The sequence below is a fragment of the Caretta caretta genome, chromosome 27, assembly GCF_965140235.1.
Source record: "Caretta caretta isolate rCarCar2 chromosome 27, rCarCar1.hap1, whole genome shotgun sequence".
Lineage (NCBI taxonomy): Eukaryota > Metazoa > Chordata > Testudines > Cheloniidae > Caretta > Caretta caretta.
The window spans coordinates 9,492,279-9,510,558 of record NC_134232.1 but is presented as its reverse complement, the minus strand read 5'-3'; the positions used below and the strand labels follow the sequence as shown (position 1 = coordinate 9,510,558).

Below are 18,280 nucleotides of genomic sequence, written 5' to 3'. Positions count from 1 at the left end.
GGGGGGTGTGGACCGTGTCCCGGCGGAAGCGTGAGGGACCTAGCTGGAAACGGGGTCTGTTGGCGGTGGAGGAGCGGCCTGGCGCGGAGTGACCGTCAGCGGGATAGAACGAGAGACACGGCTGTCACCACGGAGCCCACCGGTGCTAACGCGGCGGCTACCGCCGCTTCCCGGGCCGGGGGCACCGGAGAGCAACCGCCTTCGCTGCCCCCGCCCCCACCAAGGATGCCGCGCAGGAAGGTGAGTACAGGGCCGGGCAGGCTGGAAAGGCCCTGGGGAGGGAAAAGGGGTTAGACCGTGTTTGCTCCCGTTTGCCCCCCAACGAAAAGCCCCCTACAGGCACGAAAACCGAGCGAAAATAGCGGCCTTCAGCCCCTGGCACCCGCCCCTCTTGCAACCTGAATGGCTCCCCAGTAGGGCCTGCTGAGCACTGATTGGTCATCGCTGCTATCACTCATCGCCCCAACGTTCATCTTTTCCCCTTCCCCCTCTTGGGGAACATTCCGCCTTTTTGCCTTTCTGATTGGACACCTACTTGGAGACCTGGTCCTTGATTGGCTCCGCCTTACGGCACTGCTGGACGCTGATTGGACGACATTGCTGGCCGTCTCTCCCTCCCACCGTCCTCTCCCCACGCGTGTCTTGTTTCTCCCGTTCGCTTTCCCTTCCCTCCCATTCAGTCCGCCCTCCCTAAGTGGCTGGGTCTGTGGCAGCGAGGTGCACGCGGATAGGCCGGAATTCCCCGTCCGTCACGCCCGGGGGCCGCGCCTTTTTCTCACTCATGTTTCTATTGGAGAGGATTCCTCTCCGCCCCTCCCCTCTTCCGCCGTGATTGGTTGGACGGGGCGGGGGAGCGCGCCCGAGCGAGCGGTAACGCAGCGGGGGCAAAACAAAGCGGCTGCGGCAGGGGTAGGTAGGGGCACCCCACCCCCAAGCCAGGCACAGGGGCGCAGCGCTGGATTTCGTCTCCATTACTCCCCCCGACTGCCTTGCCCCCCCCCCCGTGGGCTCCTCTAGGGCACCCCCAGGCCAGGATTGCCTTGCGCCCCCCCCCCGTGGGCTCCTCTAGGGCACCCCCAGGCCAGGATTGCCTTGCGCCTCCCCCCCCCCCAGTGGGCTCCTCTAGGGCACCCCCAGGCCAGGATTGCCTTGCGCCTCCCCCCCCCAGTGGGCTCCTCTAGGGCACCCCCAGGCCAGGATTGCCTTGCGCCTCCCCCCCCCGTGGGCTCCTCTAGGGCACCCCCAGGCCAGGATTGCCTTGCGCGTGCCCCCCCCCCCCCGTGGGCTCCTCTAGGGCACCCCCAGGCCAGGATTGCCTTGCGCGTGCCCCCCCCCCGTGGGCTCCTCTAGGGCACCCCCAGGCCAGGATTGCCTTACGCTTGCCCCCCCCCCCCGTGGGCTCCTCTAGGGCACCCCCAAGCCAGGATTGCCTTGCGCGTGCCCCCCCCCCCCCGTGGGCTCCTCTAGGGCACCCCCAGGCCAGGATTGCCTTGCGCGTGCCCCCCCCCGTGGGCTCCTCTAGGGCACCCCCAGGCCAGGATTGCCTTGCGCGTGCCCCCCCCCGTGGGCTCCTCTAGGGCACCCCCAGGCCAGGATTGCCTTGCGCGTGCCCCCCCCCCCCCGTGGGCTCCTCTAGGGCACCCCCAGGCCAGGATTGCCTTGCGCGTGCCCCCCCCCCCGTGGGCTCCTCTAGGGCACCCCCAGGCCAGGATTGCCTTACTCCCCACTAGAGCATCCCCACCCTAGGGTTGCCTTACTGTCCTCTAGAGCAGTGGCTCTCCATCGTTCCAGACTACTGGACCCCCCCTTTCAGGAGTCTGATTGGTCTTGCGCACCCCCAAGTTTTGCCTCACTTAAAAACGACTTGCTTACAAAATCAGACCTAAAACCACAAAAGTGTCACAGCCCCACTAGTACTGGAAAGTTGCTGCCTTTCATTTTTACCATATAATTATTATATAAATCAATTGGAATATAACTAGTGTCCTTACATTTCCATGTATAGTCTATAGAGCAGTATAAACAAGTCATTGTATGAAATGTTAGTTTGTACTGGCTTCGCTAGTGCTTTTTATGGAGTCTGTTGTAAAACTAGGCAAATATCTGGCTGAGTTGATGTACCCCTTGGAAGACCTCTTTGTTCCCTCTCAAGGGTATAGTACCCCTGGTTGAGAACCACTGCTCTAGAGCACCCCCCCGTCGCAGGATTGCCTTACTCTTCCCCCATACTCTCCTCTATACCATCCCACACAGGACTGCCTTGCTCTTCCCCCATACGCTCCTCTATAGTATCCCTTTGCATTGGGCTGCATTAATTCCCCTCCCCAGGCACTTTCCTGTACCGCGCCGATTGCCTTAGCTCTCCCCATTCTTGTGTCTATGCCACCCTCCTACAATTGGCCTTATTTCTTCCCCCATATTTCACTGTATGTCATATATGCACCCACAATGTGTGCTGCTTTAGATATTCCTGCTATACTGTACCACTCCCACAGGACTGCTTTTATCTCACCCCTCCCCCATACCTCCCTCTACACTATGCCATTGTGCACTGCCAAAGCTCACCCTTGATGGACTTCATCAGCTACCCCGTATGCTCCCCTCTTTACCCCCTCAGATTCTCCTGGGCTCCTTCCCAAATCCCAGGGTTGTGTAGCTGGGACTCCCTGTATATAGGAGCATCTAGAAGACTCAAGGTGATGCACCTGCATTCATCAACCTGCCATGGCATGAAACCCTGCATGTTCACTCAGTCCTGGGCTTTCTTTCACATCACTCCCGCTCTGGACCCCAAACCCTGCTCCAGTGGGGCAAGTGAATGGTCATTTGGTCAGAACAGGTAGTCTTGGGTCCCGTCTTCCCCACTGCTAACTCTGCCAGTGCTTGCACATCACTAGGATGCACTGGGCCTTGGCTCTACTTCAAGTATGTTCTTAAATGAAATTGGTGCCATCTGTAGCTTTATGGACCTGATCTGTTTGCAAAAAATCTTGTATTATGGATGGTACTGTCTGATATCTCATGTTTATAGTACTAAAGCGTGCTTTTCCTCCAGAGCAAACTACCTGAATGCCATTAGTTTGTTTTTGTTGTGTATTGAAATTATCTTATTTCTAGTATTAATGCAAGTAGAAGTGCTCCTGTGCTAATGTCTGGGTCTGTGGTGTTCCAGAGGAATGCAGGCAGTAGTTCAGATGGAACCGAAGACTCCGATTTCTCTACAGATCCTGAGCACACGGACAGCTCTGAAAGTGATGGCACGTCGCGAAGATCCGCCCGTGTGACCCGCTCCTCAGCCAGGCTCAGTCAGAGCTCTCAAGGTAAATTCCTTTCTTCCGAGCCCCACCAGAAGCAGCTGGCTGGGCAGTCACAGTATTCTTGGCTTGGTATTACTTAAAGGAATTTTAGTGAATCTGTACCTTCACATTAGTTAATCCCATTCATTATTTTTTCTCATTGAATACAGGTGTGCCAGGGAAAGGAACAAAGGCATTGCAAGGGGGAGGGATAGCTCCGTGGTTTGAGCATTGGCCTGCTAAACCCAGGGTTGTGAGTTCAATCCTTGAGTGGGCCATTTAGGGATCTGGGGCAAAAACTGGGGATTGGCCCTGCTTTGAGCAGGGGTTGAACTAGATGACCTCCTGAGGTCCCTTCCAACCCTGATATTCTATGATTCTAAATGAGGCTGTTCAATCTAATGATTAACCAGGGGGTTGGAAGTCTGACCTCCTGTCTATTCCCTGATCTGAGAGGTAGTGTTGTCTAGTAGTTCAAGGCACTGGCAGTTGGAATCCTTAGGTTCTATTCTTAGCTTTGCCACTGATTTTCTGAGACCTTTAGAAAGTCACTTGACCTCTCTAACTCAGTTTTCTTATGTGTATAATGGATGCTACCTATCTAATACAAACGTTTGTGTTGCTCAGTTTAGTGGTTTTGGTGCACTTAAAGATTCTTAAGCATGTAGTTATATAAAAGTGCTAAGTATCATTCACATGAAAGAAATCTTGGGAACTTTCAAAGTCGCTTGAGTTATTTTAAGGAACAGCTGTTTGTATTGTAATCAAAAGAAATGTTCAAAACATGCCTTTGCATAAAAAGGCCTGGCACACCTGGAATTCGCTGTTCTGTTAAGGCTTCATTGTAACCATATCCCTGAAACTGGACCTCAGGGCTTTTTCTCCTGAATTTTAGCTTAGTAATATCACTAAGCTCTTGGATACCATGGTGATGAGAACAGCATATAAATAACTAGACAGAAAGAGGGAAGTTGGTATTTGGAGACTTCAGGCTGCTTGGAGGTGCTCAGAAATGGAAGTTGAGGCTCAGTGCTGTGAGGAGGAGTGTATTTTCTGATTAGTTGAAAACCTTTTGTATAATGGAGTGTAATCAATATATTGTGTCAGTGGGATATATTTTGCATGTTTCTACATTTTGGCATCTAGACTGAGGGTATGTTTTACTTTTCCAATTTCTCATAGTTGATTTAAGGACTGCTGTTCTTGGCTGACAGTAATTAAAAGGAAAAAAACATTTTTTTTGCCGGAGAATTTGCTGCATGAGAAGGTGGTAACGCTGGAAGGTTACATGCAGGGTCCCAATTCTACTGCCTTGCACCAAAAGCAGCTGTGGTATACAGAGGGCTGATCTAACTAGTAATGAGTCTCATCTTCACAGGCAGCTTTTTCTCTTTCTCAGTGGGAGGTGGTTTGTAACCATTGGCTAAATGATGGAATACAGAGCAAGTTGACTTTGTGCCTGATTCCTCAGATTGTTGGTGGCTCATAGTGTCTCTAAAACTGGGAAAGAGGGCAGCTTAGACAAACAGAACAGATCTCGATGCCAGTAGATGTATCAATGGTGTTGGAAGAGAGACCTTGCTGTTGGGGTCAAGCTGTCAGATGATGTTGAACCTGTAGTTTAGATTGTTGATAGGAGCAGAACCAGAGGTAATTTGACCCTGGCTTTGGGGGTCAGGCTGGGAGGCAGTTTAGTGATTGGTAGTGGTTGCCCTCAATTAAATTTTTTTTTTTTTTTTTTTTAATTAAACTAGATTCTAGCCCGGTTCGTAATCCGCCATCCTTTGGCGCAGAGGAGCCTGCCTATTCTACTAGGAGGGTGACCCGCAGTCAACAACAACCCACCCCTGTGACTCCAAAAAAATACCCACTCCGACAGACCCGCTCATCTGGATCGGAAACAGAGCAAGTGGTCGACTTCTCCGATAGAGGTACGGGAGCGAGGTGTGGCTTTGAATGCTTGCAGGACGATGTCACCTGAGTGGTGTGCTTTCCCTCAGAGACGAGCCCGATGAGACTGAGGGTTTAACACAGGTCCCTAAGGATAAGGGTTTGCAGCAGGTGGCTGTGTGTTGTATGAAGTCACGTAATTCATTTCTTTGTAAGCTTCCCTTCATGCAAATCTATAACGTCTCAACTCTTATTCAGATACCAAAAATGCAGTGGATCATGACGAGTCTCCACCGCGCACCCCAACTGGGAATGCCCCCTCTTCAGAGTCTGACATAGATATATCCAGTCCAAACGTGTCCCATGATGAGAGCATTGCCAAGGACATGTCCATGAAGGATTCTGGAAGTGACCTGTCTCACCGCCCCAAGCGCCGCCGCTTCCATGAAAGCTACAACTTCAACATGAAGTGTCCCACACCTGGTTGCAACTCCCTAGGTAAAGCAAGCTCCAAGATTAGTTCCTCTCCCTTCCATTTCTGACATTGGGCTCAGTAGCCCACATTTCACAGAGTTGAGAACCCCACTGGGTGGAGTTGCATGTCTCCGCTGCATGTACTTTATTGGGATCAGGATATTTGTTGAAATATAGAACCACTTTGGGGGGAATGGAACATGCCAGCAGTACATACTTTTCAAGGGTGTCTTTTGGCCAGAAATGGTTGAGGGTGGTGTGGAGAAGGAAAAAATTGGCACTCTAACCATCCATTCTCAGGCTTTTCAAGTTTCTCTATCTGCACCCAGATCAGTGGCGTTCTCATGATGCACTATCACTTGTACAAAAAGCTCTGCGTTTACTGCAAAATTCTCTGCAGAGTTGGGCCTGGAAGGTCAATGGAATATTCTTCTAGGTCAGCAGTTGAGATCCGTCTGTTAGTAGTGACTAGTTGCCATGCCACCTGTTGGCTCTTTGGCATACGTGGAAATAGTTTTGATCTTGTTTCAGTTTCCTCCTACACAAACTTCAGTTGCCCCCTTTTTAATAGTTTCTCAGCAAAGAGAGCAACTGGATGGGCTATGGAGTTTGAAATACCCTTTCTCACTTGAGGTGGTCAATGCATGTCAGTGCTGTGACAGGATAGTGTGGAGGAAGCTTGCCCTGCTGCTGTCTGAAAGTTGTCTGTTCTGTGAACAAATGCAATCTGCACTAAATTCACTTTGAAGCAAAATGAAAAACCTTGTTTTATATTGATATCTTGCGGTATTCTGGATGGAACATCAGTGAAATTTGTTGGTTCCAATCCTAGTAAATCCTTTTGGAATTCTTGCATCCTGCAGTGGAGGGGTGAGAGTGGAGGGGAATGGATGTGATGTGAAGGGAAAGTGATCTGTCAGAAAGAAGATGGGTCTTCAACATAAAGGCTTGGGGAAAATATAGGCTCCTGGAGGTAAGACCCTTGTTACTGCCAGAAGCGGGGTACTTGGAAGGAAGATGATCTAACCTGATAATGTGGTAGTAGTGTGTATATTTGGGTTTCCTTTTTGGCCCCTACAGCTTATCTCTTGAATCATGAGATTTGTTCGTCCTGTTTTACGGGAATAAACTTATTTGGCCCCTCTTTGAAACCTGGCCACCATGTCTAACTACCTGATCTAAAGTTGCTTTAATTATTGGCTTTTTTACTTACTGACTGTAAGGTGTTTTTTCTCTGGTTCTCCACAGGACACCTAACAGGGAAGCATGAGAGACACTTTTCCATATCAGGATGCCCACTGTATCATAACCTCTCAGCAGATGAGTGCAAGGTAACTTTCTCTCCTCTTCTGTTTTCATTCTGCTTTTACAGTACGAGATGTCAAGGCCTGTCATTATTACCCTAGGGTTAAACTGATGGTTGTTATGCTCCAAGTGTAGTCTCACTTCAGGCATGAAACAGCCATGCATATTTGTGTCACAGTATGCATTCTGTATACTGGAATTCAAAGGGGAACTAGAAAAGACTCCTAACATGCTTTGAGGACTTTGTTCTGATTTCCAGGTGAGAGCGCAGAGCCGAGATAAACAGATCGAGGAGAGGATGCTGTCCCACAGACAGGATGACAACAACAGGCATGCCACCAGACATCAGGTATGCATTCTCTGCATAAGCAGTGTTTCCCAATTCTAGGTGCAAAACCTCAATTCGGGCCTTCAGGCTTTTGTGACTAGAACTCTTGCCTTCCTCTCCCTGATTCATCTTTGAGATGGGCTTTTGTCCTGGGCTCTCATGCACCATTATCCTCTCTATTGTAATCATGAGATGAGGGTTTGGAGCAGCCCAAACCCTGGTTGCTGGTGAGAGCATGGGATGTGGCTGGCCCTGATTGCTATAGGAAACATCATAATCCAGCAATCTATTATAGTTGCACGAAATAGGCTGTGGCTGTTCTGAGGGATTATTCTCCGTTAGCGCTTTTTGAAATGCAGAGCAAATGTGTTTCTACAGAAATGCATTGGACAGTATACCTTCTGCTAAACCAAAGAGAGAGCCTTCAGTGGTTTATGCTTCTCAAATTTTGGACACATGGGTTCAAATCTGGATGAGTTTATCTTTGTAACAAGTTTGAACTGAGTCTGTTTCTAAGGATTACTTGTCCACATGATAAAATCCCACATAGACAGAGTATGGTTCTGTGCATTGGGATTGAGACGTACTAGCAGAGAAGTGCAGGGCCTGGGGAAGAAAGAGGACTCTGTCCTTTCCATGCCTGCGCTCTGCCTGACTCTAATCTGTGTTCTCTCATGAGCTTTGAAATTCATAAAACTCATTTAAACATTTTTTATGGAAGATGCAGCTAGCACACATTATCAACCCATTGCTCACGTAACGTACTCTATATTCTTTTATGTTGCCTTGTGATTTCATGTTGCCCTTCCTAGCTACTGGTGGCAAGCAGTCAACTGAGCCTACCCTTCAGGGGAGAAAGACTTGATGAAAGGGGGAACACATGGAATGTTGAGTCCTTTAGAACTGAAAGGATACGGGCAATGTCTGAAGTTAGCTAAGTGCATTGACTATTCCTAGTCTCTCTCTTTCAGGCACCAACAGAGAGACAGCTGCGGTACAAAGAGAAAGTAGCAGAGCTGAGGAAGAAAAGGAATGCGGGACTAACCAAGGAGCAAAAAGAAAAGTACATGGTATGACAGTAATATTTTTCTTTAGTTCCTTTCTATAGTATGCCACAAGCATATGGAGACTTGGCTTTCCACTCATTCTACAGAATGCTGGGCTAACAAGGCTGTGGTGATCAGCAGCCCAGGGTTGGCATAAATCATTCAGAGGTTTAAAGCTCCTAATATTTAATTGTTTCAGGAACACAGACAAACCTATGGCAACACCAGAGAACCCCTCTTGGAAAACCTGACTAGCGAGTATGACCTGGAGCTTTTCCGAAGAGCACAAGCACGGGCGTCTGAAGACCTGGTGAGACTCCTAATCCTTATCATGTCTGATAGCAGCAGCCTTTGCTTTTCCAAGAGCTGAACGTCCCCAGAATCTGCAGTGTTTATGCTGATAAGTGAGTGTGTGTGACAAGAGCCTCTGAACCATGCAAAGTGTAAATGGCAATAGAATGCAGAGTGAAACATCTTCAAAATAAGAGCCAAGTCAGTGGAGTTACACCAGGGCTGACTGTCTTCCTGTATTTAGGTCTTAAAAATATAACGAGTCTAGAGGTGTCTGACAGCCATGAATTTGTCCACAGCAGAGCTGGAGCTGTGCATTTCCAGTCTTGGACATGGCAAGAGAGTGATTCGGTCCCATTTATCAAGTGCTCATTTGCAGCTTTCCTCCTGTGAGAGAAGACCAATGTGTTCCTGGGCAGAATGGGCAACAGCTTCACACATTGAAACAATAGCTGAGTATTGATTGAGTTGAGAGTTTAAAATGCTGTGCAAGAGGCCAGCCTATCAGCCCGCTGCCATCCTGGAGTTCAGAACTGTGTCTTAAGCTAGACTGATAAGGGCTTCTTGAGATGCCACTTCCCACCCCTTAAAGCTGATCCAGAAACAGTTTTGATGGTCTCTGGCGGTAGCTTGGGGCCACCTTGACCAGAATGGTCAATTGCCCTTTTTCCCTTGTGGGAGGGAGAAAATACAAAGTGGCATGGAGGGTAAATTTGCTTTCAAGTTAACAATACAAGGTAAGGTTGAGTGATGTGAGGTCCTGGAGATCACAGGCCATACCAGCATGACAAGAAACTTGTTATGTGTCAGGCTAGAGGGGAAGCATGGAAGGGCTCCTTGGGGATTTGCATTTTGTAAGATGGTTCTGGAAGAAGCTCACAGAAGGGAAATAAATGTTTGTTTTTCCCTTTCCTTTTTTATTACATTTGCGCTATTCCTTCCGCTGATAGGAGAAGTTGCGGCTTCAAGGCCAGATCACAGAAGGCAGCAACATGATTAAAACAATCGCCTTTGGCCGCTATGAGCTGGACACCTGGTATCATTCTCCCTATCCAGAAGAATATGCTCGGTTGGGACGCCTCTACATGTGCGAGTTCTGTCTCAAATACATGAAGAGTCAGACAATACTACGCAGACACATGGTAAATCCTTGGTGGTCGTTGCCCAGTTCCTTAGGTTTAGAGATTGGAAGTATAATGAAAACAAATCAAAACAAAGGAGCTGTTTTGGGCTCTAGTAGTCCATTTTGGAGCCTGCCTGCCAGAATGCTAAGTGCTCTGCACAGCTTTGAAAGGAAGACAGGTTTTCTCAGATTGCCTTAATCCCTGGGCCAGCTGGATGGACCGCAGTGGAGTAGGAGTTGGAGCTGGGAATCCAGTTTCTCATTGTAGCTGAACAGGAATGAACGTTTCCCTGTTAGGAACACTTATTTTATATCCAAGAGGCTCTTTCTGCTTTCAAAGCAGCTGCTAGAGCAGTATTGTTACCCTAACTTTGACTGTCCTTTTCTTGTAGGCAAAATGTGTCTGGAAACATCCACCCGGGGATGAAATTTACCGCAAAGGCTCGATTTCGGTGTTTGAAGTGGATGGGAAAAAGAACAAGGTAACTGGAATTGCAGTGGTGGCACAGTCTTGCTTCTGACGTTCACATTTCCAATGCACTTTGTATGTCACCTGCCTCACGCTGTAGAGAAGCAGGAGATGGGATGGCCTCTTTCCCTCTGATTCCAGAAGGGGTTTCAGTGCCTATACTGCCCCTTCTCGCAATGCTAGCCGTTATGTCAGTGCGCTGGATGGTTCTTGCAACAGTGCCCCTGAATAACGTCTATCTGCATCTTCCTTGTGGCTGTTATTTGGCCCTCCTGCAGATCCATGGTTCCATCGGCTTGTTCACATACAAGTACAGTAGCCGCTGTCAGCTGTATGTTCAGTTCCCCTTCTGAACCTTAATGAGACCCCTCAGTTCCTGGACTCATGCCACCACTACCTGTCTCCCATACAGTTACGAATGTTATAAACTGCAGTGGAGCAACCCAGCTCCATTGCTGGTTAGAGCATTCACAGTTGACTAGTGTGTACTGGCAGGTACAACTGAGGGCTTAGTCTAGTGAAGTGGTATAGTTGCCTCCAAATGGCTAGAGCCATTGCTAAAGTGGAAAACCCTTCTGAGCCCTGCTAGAAACTGGATATTGAGGGGTTTTGTTGCCATGGCTAGGAATGAAGCTGTTTTGAGAAGACCCTCATTTGGTGGAAGAGTAGATCTACTCTAATCTGTATTTTGTTACAGTTCCCATCCTTTCAAAAGTGGAAGGGGTTCTCTTTCAGAGATGCTACACCATGACAAACAGGTGTGTCAGATTCTCCTTCTGCTTCCAGATCTACTGCCAAAACCTGTGCCTGCTGGCGAAGCTTTTCTTGGATCATAAGACTCTGTATTATGATGTTGAACCCTTCCTCTTCTATGTCATGACAGAAGCTGACAACACTGGCTGCCACCTGATAGGGTATTTCTCCAAGGTCAGTAGAAATCAACCACCAATATATGTAAATCCTGTATTAATGCCATAGCTTAAGACAGAGGTCATCTGTGTAGGCCCTCACTCCTTGGTTTTCTACAAGTCCCAACATCCAAGTGTCCAGGAAGAGCTAAAATTTCAAAGCTAAACTACAAAAGCTTTTTCAGAAGCTTTGCTATTTAGCTTTCCTAATTGCTAGCAAAATCAAACTTTTGCAAAGAGACATTGTTATATTAAACTGTAATTCATAACCACTTGTATACAAGTTAGCTAGGATCTCATTGTCTCAAATGGAGATGAATTCCTTTGTGATAAATTTAGATTCATTTTCTAATAGTAGTTAGCACTTCTAATGCTTTTTATCCCTAGAGCTTTATAAAGCACTTTGAGATGGGAAAATATATCCATTTTATAGATGGGGAACTGAGGAATAAAGTGAAGTGAATTGCCCACGGCCACACCACATGTCAGTGGCAGAACTTGGGGTAAAAGTCAGGTCTCCTGTCTCATAGTCCTGTGTCTTGTCTGCTCACCCATGTTGCCTCCTTAATAGACAGAAGTGTCTCTAGGCTTTTTACTTAATGCCTGTTACATCTTCGTGAAGCGCACTTCCTAGCGGTCTTTACTTAAATGCAGTTTCTGTGGTGCAATTGTCCCGAGAGAGTAAAAATTTGCAGCAAATGAAAGCCATTAGACAGTAGAATAGTCTCCCAAGGAGAGTGTTGGAAGCTCCATCTCTTAAACCACCTAAGTTATGACTGGATAAAGCACTGAAGAAACATAAAGAAATATCCTGTGTTGGCCTGCGGATTACGTTGTCCTAATGGGTCTCTTCCCTCATCAAACTTTTTGCTAGTGCAGAGTGTATATCATTCTTGTGCAGTGTTAACTTTATGTTGCATGTGCAATTAAGAAGGTTGTTGGATTCAGAACAGAGATTGCTGTGCCAGCTAATGACCTGGCAGTTGTTTTAAATCAACAATCTCTTACGACAAGGCTCTGTGTGCCTTCCATCCTACTCCCAGCAATCATGAGAGTGGGGGTCCAGTTTAATGGTTAATACAGTAATAAACTCTAAGCCAGCTTGGTGGGTGGAGGACGCTCATATCAAAAGTTAATTGTCAGGCTGGCTATTACATTGCTGTTTCACTCAACTTCTGTTGCGTCAGCTGTGCTGCCTTGTTTGGCCTACCGCAATAGCGATGTACTTGCTGTTTGTGCAGATTGAGACCTGCTGATCTCATTTCTCCCTCATCTCACTTTCAGGAGAAGAATTCTTTTCTCAACTACAATGTGTCTTGTATTCTGACAATGCCTCAGTACATGAGGCAGGGTTATGGCAAAATGCTCATCGACTTCAGTAAGTATATGGAAAAGTTATGGCAAAATCTTTCAGCAGTGTCTGTGAAATGAGGCAAACCCTCTATCTTCAAGAGTTCAGCTTTTGTCTCTATACTGTATTCCTTCCTTGACCTTTGAGAAGCAGAGAAATGCACAGCTGAGTCAGATAAGGTTCCTTCAAACCGAGCTTGTACATACTGTATCAGTGCCCTTGACTCCCAGAAGAGCTGTTGAGCACACGCTTTTGCATGTGTGTTTCAGTGGGGCCATTCAGGGCAGGATTGTAACAGATATGTGGGTGCAGAAGTGGCCAATCAAAAGAAGAGGCTTTAAGATAGTTCATATCCAGGTACTGTTACTCCCTTTTAGGGAAACTTATGCTAAGAAAACCTGCACAGTTGTCTCTTGTGGTTCTTTCCAAATGTGTCTCAGACCATACTGATGCAAGTCAGCAGTATTTCCTGGACTGAATTATAATCGCTCACCACTTAACAGGTTATAGTTGGTCTGTCTGTATGGAAAAAGACTTCTGAGCTGCATTTCCAATGCTATACATAAGGTGGTAGCCAGGAGGCATTGACTTCCCCCGATTAACTGTTTCTTGGTGAACTTGTGCAACACACATGTTGCTCATTGGGCATCCATGATGACAAGTCTCTGCAGTTAGCTGTAGTTAGCTGACCGTCAGGAGAGAGCCTGATATACTGTTAGTAAACGTCTTGTCTTGCTCACAGGTTATTTACTCTCCAAAGTGGAAGAAAAGGTTGGCTCTCCAGAACGCCCGCTGTCTGACTTGGGCCTTATCAGCTACCGTAGTTACTGGAAGGAAGTTCTTCTTCGTTATCTGCATAATTTCCAAGGCAAAGAGATCTCTATCAAAGGTGTGTTCTAGTGTTAAATGAGCTTGTAGAGAATTTGTTCAGGAATGTTTCTGTGCTCTTTTTTCGTCACCCCTTTCCCCAAACCTGTAGTGACTGACGTTTGGCCCATTTTACCCTCATGGGTGAGTTGCTTTCTCTTACTGGGGTTCTTGAAGTGACATGGCTCCTCTAGACTGCAATTAGATGGGTTTTTGTCTTGCTGTCTTACACCACTATTTTTTAAATTTAAACTAGGTTGCTGGGTTTTGAAGGTTCACAACGCACCCACTTGTATGCCCTTAATTAAATGTTTTATTTATAAAAAGAAAAACACTGAGTGATGGGGATCAAAACAGCAGCTTGAAAGTCAGCATCATTGCACAGCTCAGTCTCCAGAAAAGCAAAAGTAAATAACTAGGTACAAATGAGTAATGTTTTACACCTTTGATGCTATGCAGATCTAGTTATTAAGAATGCAGCAGGCACATGGACTGCTGCTTAGCTCATGTCTGTGCTTTCAAAAATCAACCCTCACAGCCACCCCTTGGGCGATAACAATTATTCCCATTTCACAGGTGAGGAAAGTGAAGCACGGAGGTGATGCCTTGTCTAAGGTCACATAGCAAGTCAGTGACACAGCTGGGAATGGACTCCGGGCTCCCAGTACCTGCTCTTACCACTAGATAACACTGCTTCCCTAATCATTGAGCAAGCTGAAGCAGAGGAATGAGTAATGGCATTAAAGTTAAAGATCTCGGTATTCACAAGGCATCTTGTGGATATAATTATGAAGGGTGGGTACAGCATAACATGAAGTTGTATTTGAGAACTAAACAAGTACGACAGCTGCAGTCTTGAGGGAATTCCTTGGTGGTCTGGCCTGTTGCCTTCTATCCTCTTGTGGACTGTGATCTTGTTTTTCAGAAATCAGCCAGGAGACTGCAGTGAACCCTGTTGACATCGTTAGTACTCTGCAGGCACTTCAGATGCTCAAGTACTGGAAGGGCAAACACCTGGTCTTAAAGAGACAGGTAAGACTTCTGGTGTCTGCACCTGCACTTTTAGTTTCTTACAGTTCAGCTTTGTGTGTTAGGTCCATAGGATAATATCCTATCTTAGTCTACATTCCCTATGCATTGTGTTGGGTTTTCTTGCACTTTGATTCTGGTGAGGGAACTTTCTAATCTTAAAGCGAAACAAAATATCTGATAAAGTGTCAGGTGGGTCCCCAGTCTGATTTTTCCCTCCTCTCCCCGACTAGTGTAGAAATCCTCTACTTATTAACCACCTTCTGTGGTGGTTTTTGACATAGGGAAATTCCATTGCTAATCTTAAGCAAGTAAATCCTCAAACCCAGCTCCCTTCTTTACTGTTTTTTTATTTCCCCTTCCTGGGGCTCTCACCTGCAGCCCGACCTATGTTATCAGTGGAGTTGCTAGAGAGTAATATGGGCTGCTCCATTCACAATGTGTCATCTCTGTGGTACCAAGCAGATGGTGCGCAGGTCATCTCCAAAGTGTTGGACTCACATGTGGGTTGTCCAATGGATAATTCACATCAGTTATTCTCTTTTGTTTAACCTGCCCTTTCATGCTCTCTTTCTCAGGATCTGATTGACGAATGGATAGCCAAAGAGGCAAAAAGATCAAACACCAATAAGACAATGGATCCCAGTTGTTTGAAATGGACCCCTCCCAAGGGAACTTAACTGGCCATCACTCCAGAAGCCAGTGAGGAACCCCAGCAGTAGGAAGTACCCTAGGGATCTCTGTTGTATCTGTTGCTGTTGTGATTAGCTGGTACAGTACCCTCCAGGAAGATCAGTTCCCCTTGGTACTGTTCTGGCCCAGATCTTTTGTGCACACCACAGATGCTGGTTCTGAGGAACTTTATGTTTCGGCCTCAATGAGGTTGCAAGGATTGGATCTGTATAGGACCCAAGCACTGGCCCAAGGAGTTCTGATATCTGGTACTGTACCTGTCCAGTCACTGGTCCTGCCCTCATGTTCTTATTCCAATGAGGTTGTGTTGTGTCCTATAATCTGTTTGTGTTCCTTCCTGCAGGCACTCTGCTTTCTAAGTAACGGACAGGACAGCTTCTGTGGCCTTTGAACAAGGTCTACAAATCTGTTCTCCAAATTATTCTATCAACGTTTTGTTTGGGAAAAGGGTTGTAAATCTGCATCCGAGCAGGTTCCCAACATGTTGCCAGTTTACTGACTTTAGCATTGTTATAACTAACCCTGTCTGAACTTCCTTACCCCATGTATCAATTAGTTTCAGTAAGACAGCATGACACCTCTTTAAAGAGAGCTTCCCCACATAATATACCAGGTCTTCATGTAACAAAAACTGACTGCTAATATTGTACACTCTGAAGCTTGCACAACTTGCACCTGTCATTGAGTGGTGTGATCATTGGTGTTACACTGGAAGAGTCCAGATTAATAGTGTGAGAGCACTGTGATGTGACATACTGTTAGAGAGTAGCCCTTTTGGGTGTGGCAGGCGCTCCTGAGTTTAGTATCATGGCAGTACAGGCCTCTGAGGTCAGATATCACTAGTTTCCTTGTTGCTGGAGTTGGTGGTTTCCTTTACACGTATAGAAACAAGTTTAGTGTATTTCAACTTAGTCATTCTCCTAAAACAGTCTTTGAATTCTAGCTTTTTGAAAAGACTCTCTCTATATTAAAGGAATAAAATATTAATTTCAGGTGAATTTTTGATAACCTTGTCTAAACAGCCACAGCAAGTCTATAAAGCAATATCATCAGTTGTTCAATTGTCTAAAGCATACATTCTGTGCATCGACCGTGGCTCCGGCTATCTGGATGGATGGTTGCTTTTCTGTTAACAGTACATCCTGTCTGTTCTTGTAGAACAACAGTGACACCCCCCCCACACACACACACACACCCCTCTGCACCACCAAAAGAAACCTCCATAAAATGGCTTTCAAGTATAACCACTGTCCTTGTTCCATGCGTTTCCTATCTATTGCCTGCATGGGGACAGGTGTGAGGTGAGTGATAGCTGCATTTAGACCCTTCCTATGATCTCTTGTTCTGTGGTGTCTGAAATGAAGCACTTACCATGTGCTGGTAAGTAAGGGCCATTTCTTGTTAATCACTGACCGTTCCCAGTGTGGATAAGTTCTCTACAGGCCCTTTCATGTTGGGCTGTGCCTTTTTCTTTGCCTCCCTAAATAAATAGATCTCGGCACAGGATTTATATCCTTGTGGGCCTTACTGAGGATTGCTGTCAAGTGCCCTTGGATCCTACGTTGTAGCTGAAGACATACTCTTGGAACCATCTGGCAGGGTGGAACTCTGGGGAGTGGGGAAGAAGGCCAGTCATGTACACAAGCTAAACCCTGTTCCCCTGATGTGGTAGAATGTGCTATTCCTGTATCTATTTCTCAATAAAGCATGTTCTCTGCTCAAGTCGTCAATTCCTTCCTTTTAGTTTTCCTGAGCAGTGGGGATTTAAGGTGGCTCTTCTGTTGAGTTGAGACTGCTTTTTCCATTCCTAACATGTAAGATACTTGAATTTTGAACCTTCCTTTATGCTGTCATTGTAATGGGGATAGTGACTGAAGCAGACTTCAGGTTGGCTGCATTAAAAATGTCCTAGATCCTGTATTAGCTTTGTTTAGAAATACCTCTCTGTGGTGGATGGTGCTGTTGGGAGTGTATAACTCTAATGTACGATAGCTCTAAGACCGTACTTCCAACGTTCATACCAAGTCTGACTGTAGTGGCCCCCAAAGTTGTTGTAAGAAGGGAGGAGCTTCCTAGGACTGATGATCCTAGTTGGTTACCCTAGCAGTTCTTCCATGACCATGGCACCTTTTGGTCTCCTGTTCTCTGCTGGTGGCACACAGTTTAGCCTCCTGAGGACTGAAATGCTTTAGTCTAAGGGAAGTCTTCAGGCTTAATATAGGGGTATCTGGGCGTTGATAATTAATGGGCTGTGCTATAGAGGAGGTAAGATTCAGTGATCTAATGGTTCCTTCTGGCCTTAAACTCTTTGAAACCAGACCTATTTCTTCCCCCCAGGAGAGTTTTGAAGAGCTAAGTCTCTGTCTTTTGAAGATCAAAAGTTTGAAGTTCAAGGCAGACCTCAAAGATTTTGAGCCTTTGCTACAATTTCTGATTTAAATTGGAAGCTAATGAAACCATTCTGGTCCCATCTCTCTCCAGAGGTTTGCTGTGGGAAGCAGATCACCCTGGGTTTCCCTTTTTTCTGCTTCCCTCTCTTACACTCTGGTTGGGATGAGCATCTGTGTACCCTACCCTGTGTTGCCATCTGCTTATGTTACTCCATGAAGAGGAAGAGCCTTTGATCAGCAAGGAGAATATATGAAACCTTGATGATGATGAGTGCATTGCCAAATAGCTCTGCTGGCATCATTTCCCCACCCTTCTCCTATAGTGGAAGGGTTGGAGATTAGAAATAAGGGAATGTCTCACCTGTCTGATACTCTTGCCATAGAAAATGACTATCGTGGAGAATTTGGCAGAGAACCATTGATCTTTGTAGCTGTACCAATAGATCACTGCCCCATTTATTAGACTACAGGGACAAGAGGAAATACTTAATGTGATGCTCAAGGCTTCTGTATGGATTGCACAATATTTGTGGGGGTGTAGAGGGGAGCGTCTCTTCTCTCTCAACCAGCAGCTGTATGTATCTCTTGAGAGGAAGATGGTGCTGAGACACACTAATCTCTTTGAGCTGAAGCTGCTCTTGATTACTAGAAAATTCTTCATACTCTTAATGGCTGAAAGTTTAATGAATGCAGTAGCCACCTAATTGCACTCTCCACCTTAGACTACGGAACACTGTGGCCTAACCTACCAGAGTGATGCACCTAACCCCCATTATAACACTGCTGAGCAATTGTTCTGTGTACAAATACAGAACAAAAA

At 46.4% G+C, this 18,280-nt stretch overlaps 1 protein-coding gene across 2 annotated transcripts; it reads left to right on the top strand.

The window, feature by feature from the left end:
* The first annotated feature begins 28 nt into the window (after nucleotides 1-28).
* Nucleotides 29-16,792, top strand: KAT7 (lysine acetyltransferase 7). 2 transcript variants are annotated; one of them, XM_048830227.2, is made up of 15 exons: nucleotides 29-240; nucleotides 3,173-3,320; nucleotides 5,051-5,227; nucleotides 5,445-5,684; nucleotides 6,909-6,991; nucleotides 7,225-7,314; nucleotides 8,265-8,363; nucleotides 8,539-8,649; nucleotides 9,581-9,772; nucleotides 10,146-10,235; nucleotides 11,009-11,149; nucleotides 12,415-12,508; nucleotides 13,224-13,370; nucleotides 14,274-14,380; nucleotides 14,956-16,792. In XM_048830227.2, exons 1-15 carry the CDS (start codon nucleotides 226-228, stop codon nucleotides 15,055-15,057), a joined length of 1,836 nt encoding a protein of 611 aa, XP_048686184.1. In that variant the 5' UTR covers nucleotides 29-225; the 3' UTR covers nucleotides 15,058-16,792. The 2 variants fall into 2 exon arrangements, with proteins under 2 accessions (XP_048686184.1, XP_048686183.1); XM_048830226.2 differs by lacking the exon at nucleotides 29-240 and having other exon boundaries at nucleotides 3,149-3,320.
* The last annotated feature ends 1,488 nt before the right edge of the window (nucleotides 16,793-18,280 follow it).